The sequence below is a fragment of the Megalops cyprinoides genome, chromosome 3 (genome assembly GCF_013368585.1).
Source record: "Megalops cyprinoides isolate fMegCyp1 chromosome 3, fMegCyp1.pri, whole genome shotgun sequence".
Lineage (NCBI taxonomy): Eukaryota > Metazoa > Chordata > Actinopteri > Elopiformes > Megalopidae > Megalops > Megalops cyprinoides.
The window spans coordinates 10,579,648-10,591,351 of NC_050585.1; the positions used below are offsets into that span (position 1 = coordinate 10,579,648).

The 11,704-nt window shown below is 43.4% G+C and overlaps 1 protein-coding gene across 1 annotated transcript in view; it reads right to left on the reverse strand.

The window, feature by feature from the left end:
- Positions 1-503: 503 nt before the first annotated feature.
- The window catches only part of tmem132e (transmembrane protein 132E), a 224,859-nt gene continuing 213,658 nt past the window's right edge, over positions 504-11,704 (reverse strand). Inside the window, exons 6-9 of the mRNA XM_036524691.1 lie at positions 11,345-11,550; positions 9,045-9,321; positions 5,885-6,079; positions 504-1,770 (exon numbers count right to left, since the gene is read on the reverse strand). Of these exons, the coding sequence (XP_036380584.1) occupies positions 664-1,770; positions 5,885-6,079; positions 9,045-9,321; positions 11,345-11,550 (1,785 nt within the window). The 3' untranslated portion in view covers positions 504-663. The remainder of the gene's footprint in view (positions 1,771-5,884; positions 6,080-9,044; positions 9,322-11,344; positions 11,551-11,704) is intronic.

Here is an 11,704-nt window from a genome sequence, read left to right on the forward strand (position 1 = left end):
AAGAATAGGAAGAAATGAGAGACGGAGAGAAAAAAATTCATTAAAAGCTTTTCACAATGTTGACAAAAATGGATCTATAAATGATTTCATGACTGTCCTTGACAATGAACTGAAGTTACAGTGTCCATGCTAGCAAAACCACCCTTCCCAACACTCTCTGAATTTCTGACCTGCATATCAAAGGCCTCGTTGTTAGAGAAGGTACTTGGATTATTGATAAACCGAAGAAAACAGAGCCAAGACTCTACCCCTTCCCCCAATAACAGTCCCACCTGTGCCAAGCTGATGCACTGATCCCCAGTCAGAGAGATACAGTGCTTTGTCAATTCATCTCTAGAACAGTGCTCACCATAGAGGAGTCTGTGTTTCACTCTGAGAGTTTGCTCCCCTTTCACTAGAGGAGGGATAGCCACACAAAGCCATTTAGCTAGTGATCCAATTACTCTGGGTTGGTCTTTGGCGTTCCATTTGTTTGTTGTTTTTTTTTTTTTTTTTTGCGACTGTCCAAGAAGTGAGCATGTGTACAGGAAACAGCACTGTGCAACAGAAAAAAGAGAGAAACCAAGGTTTTTGTGAAAAGATATCTCCACTAAAGTGAAAAAAGACAAAGAGAGAGGAAAAGTTCTCAAAGCTCGGTGGCAGAACGTGCCCCTCTCCCCACCACTAGGCTATTTCCTTTATCCTGCGCATGTAGTCGTGCAGTTCCTCTGGGTCCTGAAAGCCCATGTCCTGGCAGACCCACTGAATGTCCTCCTCGTCAGCAATGGGGATGGAGTTGTAGGGCATTTCCTCATTGGGCAGGGTGGTGAAGGTGGTGAACTTGACCCGCTTGCGCTTCGAGGTGGGCGAGTTGGGCTCCTCACTGTGCTCCTTGGTGGAGCCCCCCGAGCTTCCGTCTCCCCGCCCGTGCACCTGGCTCTGCACGCTGGTCTGTGAGCTGCCGCTGCTGTGGTGATCCCCGTGGCAGCAAGTCTGCACCCCTTCCAGGGGGTTGCTGGGACTCTCCACCTGCTGGGGTGAGAGGTCGCTCTGCGCCCGCAGCGGCTGCCCGTTCCCCAGGAACACCCAGTGGTGGGAATGGTCCATGTTGGCCTGTCCCTCTGGGGGGATACGCTTGTGGCGGTACTTGAGGACGAAGACGATGCAGTTGATGAGAAAGACCAGGATGGCGAGGCAGAAGACCCCCAGCAGGGCATACATGCCGATCTCCAGGTCGGTCATGCTGCGGGGACGGTGGCTGAAGTCCTCCTCCTCATCCTCCTCTCCCTCCGTGGGCCTTTCCGGGTTGCTGATGGTCGGGAAGTTGGTGTAGTCGATGGGCACGCTCGCAGGCTGTTCATTGGCTGCTTCATAACTCCCCCCACCGATGCTGGGGTCGAATGGTCTCCTGGTGTTGGCCGGCTCTTCGCTCTCACCGTGGCCAGGCACCGCCCCCTGCCCCCCGCGGCCTCCTGGGTAGTCCTCGTTCTCTTCCTCAGAGTCGTCCTCCGGCCCAAAGTGTACTTTGACATACACTGGGGCAGAGGCGATGACGCTCTTGCGTTTGGTCTTCTGGCAAGCCTCGCAGATGGTCATCTCCAGGCGGACCACCTCTCCGGACCCCTCGCTCTCCGCCACAATGACCGGCCACCGCAGCTGTGGGTCCTGGGACACGGTTACCACTTTGTCATTCAGAGTAGAGGCATTCAGGTTGTAGTCTTTCGGGTCAAAGAGGCTCAGAGGAGCTGCTGTGTTGTCACTGTAATAAATCCAGATGGAGAGACTTGCCTCCTACAGAAACATACAGAAGAATGACAATTACTGGAAGTCACAGCCCTCAGAGTTCTATGTGAACTAAAATATATTTGTCATGATAGACTTCCCAAAATTACAACATAGATCATGAGCAAGCAATTGGTAGTCTCTGATGTAAATAAGCCTTCATGATTGCTACTGACTGGCTCTTATGGACATATTTTGATTATAATTTGAAGAAGATGAAAAAAAATGTAATTAAAATTTGATATCGCCATATGGGGTGTGGTACTGCATGTTTGATATATTTAAATATTTGTTTAATTAAGTATAAGAATCTCTGGTAACAAATCACAATTCCACTGAATAGGAATGTGCTTTTCCACACTGTGCTCCCATCTGTCTGGTGGTAGAATGCTGTGTATGGGTGTGAGTGTGTGTGTGTGTGTGTGTGTGTGTGTGTGTGTTGGATGGCTTAACCACTGTCAGTGACGCTTTTAGAAAACAGTAACACATCTTACATAAACTATTCGATTGATATATTTTCTGACCTAATGACCTAACATGCAGTGCTCAAATTAAAACTCTGCAGCACTGGCTCAAATAACAACAACATTACAGCAAAGCCACTTTCAGAAGCCACACGCACATTATTCACTGTGAATAATGCACAGGGGGTGTTTTAAATACTACTTCGAATCTCCTGCTCTCCTGCATTGCAAATGGGCAGATGACCTGTAGAAGCTGCCTGCGCTGCAGTTTCGGTGGTCGTCCACGCCTGCGGCCTTTCTGTCATCACAGCGTGGGGTCAGCGCGGGTGCCCCGCAGCCCATTCCCCAGCAACCCTGAGTCAGGGTTTAGTGGAGGTCAGCACTGGAATGCCGCCGCGCGCGAGAGAGAGCGGAGACGCCGTCCCGCGGGCAGCGGCGGACAGACCCGCGCTGCTGCACCTCATTTATCTGACAGCTCGAGTCTGTGCCGTGGAGGAATGGCGATGAGGCTTCGGCTGTGTCTCCCGTCACCGCAGAATGAGCCCTGTCTTGGCAGGGGCCCTTCCTTTGCTCTCTAAAACAGCAGCCTTTGGCTCGCACCTGCTACGTGTCTGGTGATGCAAAGCCTTTTTTTTTATTTTTGCCACAATTCCTTTCAGTCACGGGTTGCAAAATTGTTTTTGTTATGTATTTCAAACTGTCTGGAACATTGCAGTTGAGCGCAAAAAAATGCTCTATTATATAATGACTTCAAGGTTGCGCTGACATTTCTGTACAGACCTGGCTTCTGTCATCTTGCTCTCTCTTTTTTAAGATAAAGGGAGCTTTTGAAATGCATGATTTGAATAACAGAGTGAATAAAGAGCTCTGCCCCAATAAACTCAGTGTGATCCTGGACACATGAATGAGACAAGAGAATAATGGCAGGCTCAAAACAAAGCAAATCAAACAAATCACAGTCCTAAAACTCATGTTATAGAAGAGTAGCTACTGCAGGTACCATGCTGATCAATCATAATATGAAAACACATAATATGTGGCTTTGAATGCCGCACATTTCATGCAAGTGAACCTACAAGCACCAGTATAAGCACACTTAAGGAACAACTTTGAGAATAATATAGATTTTTCTGGAATTCAGCAAGCAGATCTGTGTAGGATTAAATAAAGAGCTGAAATATTTAAATATAAACGTAAACACTTGCTAACGTAAACACTAGTAGATGCTTGGATTGTAAAAAAGTCATCTTATTTGCACATGATCTGCTTTCCTGCAGTCTGATTTTCACTCAAAGAGAGAGGGAGGGAGAGAGAGAGAGAAAGAGAGAGAAAGAGAGAGAGATGGAGGAGCAACAAACAGACATGGATGAGATTTCACGAGTAACAGAAAATAATTGTTTGAAATAGCTCGAGCACTCCTCTGAGAATTGAACCAGTGGTGGGAATTGCTTGCTTTTACAGCCCCAGCCTTTGAGAGCACTTAGAACAATACATTACGGTAATTAAATTTAAAGGTGGCCAAGTGGTGGAAGGCGAGACAAATTGGATTTTAATGTGGCTACTGGTGAAACAGGACTCGTCTTCTGTTGGGTTTGGCCACTGCCAAAAATAGCCCCCTCGCCTTCCTCTAGTAAGCACGGCAACGGGCAAAATTGAATATGCAAAGCCCAGTGTTCTCTCTCTCTTAAGGTAAGAAGGCACTCCTGCTGAATACTTTAGGAGGATTACGAAGCGAAGTTGGGACTTTCCCCAGGTGACATTCTAATTCACAGAAACAGACATGGCTGCATGCGTTCTCCTAATTAAACTGGAGTCCATCTCTGTGGTGGGATGCTTCTTCAGAGTCTTTATTAAATTAGAATTTCACACAAGCCTTTAGCTAAAAGAGCTGCTCTGGCCCACAGCACTGAAGCAAATTAGCCACTACCGAAAACAGAGAGCTGTGACTACCTTATATGTGATGCAGTGCCAATGGTATTAAAATTCCTCATTTGTCACGCATTTTTATTCTTCAAGATGTTGAGACCATTCTTAGCTATAGATCAGCTCTGGAAATGTCTGTTATATTTCAGCAGTACTATGGAGAAATGCAGCAGATGAATACAACACCATGGTATAAACTGACAGAGGTAAAAAAAAAAAAAACAAAAAAAAAAAAACGTACTATTGTACCTAATCACGTACCTTATCATATGATGGATGATGGAAAAAAAGAAAAAATACACATATCATGCAAGTAAAATAAGCAGCAAGCTACGTTTTTCATGCAGCTATTGTTTGTCAACATAACATACTGTAATCTGGATCAAGATCCTCTTTAATCCAATATCTCCTGCAATTGAGATCGCTTGCATGTCAGTTGCAATCATCTATACAATCAGCTTAGTTATGTTTTCATCTGGAGCTTTAGTGCATTGTCTGCTGGCATTTGATTTCCTGTCTCCAAATAGGCTGATCTAGGGTCTGTTTTGGCAGAGAATTTACGCATGAAATGCAATTTTATTATTATTTTTTTTTTGGCCAAGACTGCACACCCCCTAAAATGCTGCTTAAAGTTGGTCTTAACGGATTGAGGTAGGAGTTGTAGTTTGTCCGTTAGATAAAAGGTAAATGGTTGCCATGAGTGGGTAAGAATATTCATGAATGCTTAAGGAAGACATTAATTAGGCCACATAAGAACCACTTCAAAGAATACCTTGCCACTTTGCATGCAGGAACATTGTTACATATGTTCTCAACACAACTTGTATCATATGAATGTATCCTCATAAACATACCTTGTGCCATTTCTATTTTTATAATAATTTTGAAACACAGGATACATTCGAATGGCATTTTCTTTGTACATGCAATGGTTCCACATGGTACCACAGAAATGGCTTCTGCGTAGTACTTCAGAATGCTTTGTTTGACATGGTTTTAACATTTCAAACCGGAAATAATGCAAAGGAAAATTTTATTGCACAAATTACTGTTCATTCCTGTTACGAGAATTGTTATAAAAATGGTTTCAATGGAGTGGAAAAATTAGATACCTGCTAGGCTGCAGGGGCCATAATCTCATTTTTTTCAGTTAAATAACATCCTCTTTAATTCATGAATATTCTCTGTGAACAGAATATCAGACCAGGGTCACTTAGGTTTTGCCTTTCTTGGTGTAAAGCTCTGTCATTTATAAAAAGTACAGAAGTACATGGTTATAAATGAGTATATGAGGTGAAAGAGAGCTGCAACATAAAACCTGCATTCGACATGCTGTTCCAAGCTTTTCAGTCAGTCTGTTTTCTCCCTCTTGTTTTAATTCACGTCTCAAATCAAACCTTGTAATCCAAATGGTAACACAGCCTGTGTAAGACCTGCACATGTACACTGATCCTTACGCAGCCTGAATGGCCAGAGAGCATGGAAAGAGTGTGAGGGGACTCATCCATATCATTTGAAGATCAGTGAATTGATACACTTGCTTTCATGTGGTACATGTTCACAGAGGGCATGTGTCAGCTCTGGAAGACTAGCTGAAGCATGAAAAAAGATAGGGCGTAGGAACAGCGACTGTTTTAAAGGTAAGGAACAACAAAACAAAAAAAAATTCAGTGGGGCTGTTGAGTTGAAGGAGATAATGCTATCTCCCTCTTCAAGTTCCAGCTGGTGAACAGTACCTGCTTAGGAGTGGACAGCGTTTGCAGGCCTGTTGCCTTGGCGACCATGGTGTGGCTGTTACCAGGGCTGGGCTGCAGTGTCAGAGAGAGGCCTGAGATGGCATGAACCCGCAGCTCCTGGATAGACACCTTATCATCGATGACAGAGAAAGAGGTCTCTCCCAGTACAGCTTCCACAGCTAGAGGAGACTCTACCTGCAGTGAGAAGAGGGAATAAGAAAAACTCAATGGCAACTAAATGCACAGATCAGTTTAACTGTAGATCAAAATATTGCATTGTTAATATGTGCGTATATCAGTGCAAAACTAGAAACTAGAAGACTGAGTTAAAGCTTAACAAAATTTGACTTCAAATAAGAGTGTAAGATACAAAAAGGCAACTGATACAGTTTTAATGTCAAGTAAAGGCTTCTGGGCATCAATTTGTGAGAATCATAATATCCATTCACTTGTGTCTTTCATCTGAGTTGCCATTATTTTACTGGAAAGAGGACTAAAACCTTGCCTAAGGGAGCTCCACATCTAGTCACTAGAGTCATCCAAGAGCATGTTGAATAGTTATAATTGGCTGAAATAACAAAGGGTGCTCATTGTTGTTCTCCTTTAATCCTGTCCATTAAAAGATGTCTGGAGGTAAGACAAGTAAACAGTATCAATGGCCTTTGATAACATCTTCCACCATTTCAAACCTGGCTGAAATTGGGCTTGTGCAGCTTTAAGACAAAATCTTCTTTAATACCAAAAAATCATGGACCTATGGAAGTCCCTCCGCAGTCCAAAATAAACTGCACTGAGTCCGTGTTTCTTTAGGCAGGTGACAGAAACAGTTAGATTCCATCGCACAGCCACCGGGCACTGAAAGCTGTTGAAAACCACCTGTCTCAGGGGTAATCTATGAGCCCTGACAGGTCTGCCTCTGTACATATAAAAAAAAATCCTCAATGGACACTTTTAGTTCATTTTTCTCCTTTCGGTTACCACTGATTGCAGTTAAAGGTCACATGGGGTGGAAAACACGAGACTTCAACAAAGGAAGCGTTTCACTTGATCTCTGAAATGGAATGCTCAGTTTTGGAGGATTCCAGCAGGTCACCCATCACATTTTACTGCCAGTGAAATGTACAACAAAACACAATTTTCACAAAAATCCACAAAGGGGGAGATTGTGGAGGGGGGGGGGGGGGGGGCATTGTGAAACAATGCTAAAGGTTTGTAATGGGACCTTTTTTTGCCCCTTCTAAGCCAGGCTTGGCTGCCTGATGAATCAATATGTGCAATAATTCTACTGTCAGCCACCTGATAATTTGGTCCACTGAGCCATTTTTACAATGTGTTAACAATCAACAACCTTACAAAAGTCAACAACCTTAAAACCATCAAGTAAACAATCAATAACCACTATAGTACTCCCCATATCCCCCTAGCGCTCGTCCAGAGCCACGAGGCGTTGGCCCAGGCCCAGGGTCTCCGAGATGATCCTACTAATTACAAGCTTACTCTGACGCGGCGGACCTCTGTGGCTCATGAAACGCTCCACACCCGAAGATGAAGGCCTTTTGGTTTTCCCTAGGTCACGATTCACAGCGTGGCCCTTGTTAGTGACCACGTGCGTTTTTCAAGAAGCGACCGCCTTTTGTGCCTTTTGTGCATCTTTTATTCGTACCGAAGGACCGGAGTTATACTCCCTGGCGCATCTTATTTGCTTCAGATTTACTAATGTACTGGAAAGGAGAGTTCCAGTTCACTACACATCGATCTACGTACATCTTTTCCCAGTCTGAATAAATTTAACCCCTGAGTTAAACATGGGTGAATGCAAAATTAAACAGTACACTGCATGTCTCACAGATTGCAGCTGAACCTTTGTGGCAGGAAATGGAAGACACAGTTGCAATCCTTTACACACAGTGGGACTGAAATTATCTTGAGGAATTTGTTTTAGCACATTTTCTGCTTTATCTGAGTTCTCTAGCTCTCCCATCTACAGCTAAACAAACATAAAAAGGCAGCCTCTAGGAATGGCAGGAACTAATCACACAGCGGCTGTCACATCCAAAACTTGACAACATCCAATGGAGCCAGTTTAATGAGCAGAAATCAACAATTCAGTTTATTGAACTGCCCGTTTCAAAAGATCGTTTCTCACTGACTAATTGATTAACATTGGAAGCAACTCTGACCACAGAACCCCACCCCTACTCAAAGCCCATACTTTCCTGTTCATTCCTCTAAAATAAGATCAACTTACACTTCCATTTTAGACAAAGATGTTTACTATAGAGTGCAACTCTATCTCATATCAAGGCTGTGTACTTTTATTGTTTTGACACATGCAATAAGAGAAAACACTGAGCAACATGGAGGAATGATACAATTATAGCAAACCTGACTAAACAAGTAAAAATATTTAATAAGTACTCAGTCCTCTTTATGGCCTTCCCATTTACACCGTCGGTGCCATGCAAAGGCAGTAAATACAATTGGATTCTTTTATGCACAGCAGGAATCCCAGGTGGGAAGTGGAGGGGGGGGGGTGCAGATTTATAAAAGTGCTTTTCTTTTGTATGGCTTTTAATTATTAATGACCTTGGTTGGTTCCAACTTTAATTAGCTTTTAACTTGTATTTTGCACCCGTGTGTGCATATTGAACGTTATTCAACCTATAATTTATATTCCTCAATCAGGGAGGTTAAACGGTTTCCATTTATGACATCGCATAGAAGACTGCAGGCCAATTTTCTTCCATGCACCTGTAACCTGTATTCTCTCTCCACTTCCTTCTCCTTCGGTGTGAGCCATTACGTAGCTCATTTACTTCCCCCTGTACACCCTCTGAATGAAAAGACTTCACAGTTTCTGAGAAGAATATTTTTTAAAAGTGTATCAGGAGCAACAGAAAATGTTCTTATCATTCAGGAAAGGATACCTTATTGCAGAAACATAAGGCAACTCACATTCCTTACATTATACACATCTATCTATACATCTAACATAAGTGCCTTGGTCAATGGTAGAACAGCAGTGTTGGGATTACAATTCATGACTCGAGCCTACAATCCCAAATCTAGTTCTCACTGTCCCCCAAGAGGACAACCAAAGAGAGATCACAGCTCATAAAATCCTACAGTCTGATCTTGTTCAGTGGTCTGTGCTTCCTACCTTCAGCGTGGTGGTTCCAACTTCCAAGCCCACCAGGACAGTGCGGTCCACCAGCTCCGCCACCCTGGGGTCGGCCACCTTCAGGGAGTCCTGCACCAGATCGGTGACGTCCACCTGCCAGTCCGGCCCCAGCATGGTTATGACCTGGTCGGTCCCCTCAGTGGAAGTGGTGTGGAACTGGGTCAGCACCTTGATCAGGGCGTGCTGGTACTGGAGGGTGCAGCCTCGGCTCACCTTCCGGTCATCCTCGTCCTCGTCATCGCTGTCTCTGGTGGTTCTGACATGCGCAAGACAGGACTGCCACTTTCGTTCACAATCATATACCTGTATGTAACTTTTTTTCCTTTTAATGTGACTTGAGTCTTTAACGTGACAAATGTGCTGTCACAGTTTTAAATTATCAGTCCTACCTACCCTTGACTATAACCGATAAAGAGAGAAGTGAACATTGCAGGATAAACCTGTAATTACCTGCAAATGTTACATTGTTGTGAAGTACATCTTCACAAAGTCAATAAACCAATGATAACTGTGACGCATTGCAATGCTACTGTGCCATTAGTACCGCCATTGCCTTGGTTTATAAGTGGGTGTGTGGGAGGGAGGCTAAGATGCTCAGTGTATACCAGCCCAGACAATCTGTAACAACACAAGATGTATGAGTTACCAAACCTCATTCAGCAGTCTGACAACCTGCCGATTTTCTCAAAGGCTAAAACCTCATCCTCCCTTCCTTCCTGCGGATAATTAATCTATTCTTTGCCTTATCCTCAGATAACTTGGGCTGCATAAACCAAGGCAGTCTGTCAGTGACTGACAAAGCATATCCTACCCATTGATTTCCAAAGCTGGCTTGAATGTAAAGCAGCTGAATTCAGTGTTCATAAATGCTTGAACAATACTCAAACAAGGATTGTATTTAGATGCCGGCTATGTCGGGCACTTAAGACCAAAAGAGCAAGCCTGGCAGCGTTTATCAGTTTTACCCAGGAAATAAAACAGCTTCGATGGTCTGACAGGAGACATGCCTTTGTGTAAATAAAATAAACTTACGAGACAGACTTTCTATTTTATGAAGGGGCTTCACACAGATAACAGTAACTTTTTATTCAGGTCACAAGAGTTTACCATGCTATACCTGATTTTTTTTTTTTTTTTTGAAGTGTTTCAATGTGTCAGTTCTTATCAGGGTCTACGATGCTCAAACCTGAAGTTCCATGTTACAAATTCTTGCTCTCCCTTCTTCCTTTTTAAACACAGTGAGGACTGCAGGTCTGTTGCCGCCAGTCATAATGTCAGTGAGGTTGACTGCTGCATTATGGTGAACATACTAGTTTGCCCATTTGGTGACCTCACTCCTGACAGTGCTTTAGGCTCACAATGTACACACAGTGCTTACACAAATAGCCTCTGCTCTGAAAGCAATTGAAATGGAAGGAAATTCAATTAAAGCCAAGCTTGCAAAATTAATGACACAGTGTAGAAGTATTTGTTTTCCCACAACAAGGAAAAATCAGCACATCTAAGTGTTTAATGTTCTGAGAGATTTTATAATGATGTTCCTGGAATGGCTATTTTACCAATTTGACTGACAGCTAACTTAAAGAGCCAATTACCCTTATTTATCTATTGATCCATTTTTTTTGTAGATATCCAGAAAACATCATAGAGGTTTTTGAAGAAAAGAAGCCAGCAAAACCCTGAAGAGCTTTCTCAGTAAGTGGTTTAGTTCTGTTGGCTATCGTTGAGTGGTTCAGGTGGAATACTTTCGTCTTAAATTGGGTTAAAATTCAGTCTAATGCATCACTGTCAAAATAACATTTACATTTTAATTTCAGGAGGATGGCATCAATTTATATTGAATGGATTTTCTTCATTACTGTGGCTACTTTGAGGACGTGAGAAGAAATGTGCAAGTGCATAATAATAAGAAAAAAAGGTGAGCACTTGCCTAAATCAAAATCAGGAGTCAAAAGCTGTTTTGACTGAATTTAAAAAAGGACAACAGTCTTATGCATACAGCACTGAGTGGTATGTGGATAGGTATTTGGGCCGGAGGATAAGCAGCAGCAAAGAGGGTGATTAAGTTGATGGGTTGTGTTTAAATTCTGCAGTGCAGTGTACAATAAACTACCTTAATGCTTTGGAAGTGGCTCAGAGGCTTAAGTCCTCATCTTTCACGCAGGACATCTACAGACCGGGAGGTTGAGGCAGCCAGCTGGAATATCAGCTTCCCTTTCTATAGATGTCCTGCTTACACCTAGGAAAGCAACTGGAATTTCAGCCATTCTGTCCCTTACCTGTGGTCTGGCAGGATGGGGACTCTCCAGCCTTTGATGAAACTGAGTCGGCTGTCCGACAGCTCCACTTGCAGGGGCAGCTTGGGCACCCACACTGTCAGCTCCAGAGGCGCGCTCAGATGTTCGTAACTGAAGATCACCCTGGCATTCATGGAGCCGCGCGTCTCCTTCCCGTTCACGAACACGTAGTCACAGTTTATGGACACCTACACACACACACACACACACACACACACATACATAATATATATTGCTGTTAACATTGCTGAAAATCAACCCAACGCCCCTCTTGATGTTGCACAGCAGTGTTAATCATGGAAGCTCTGTTAAATTTATTTAAATAAATAGTTTTAGTCTTAG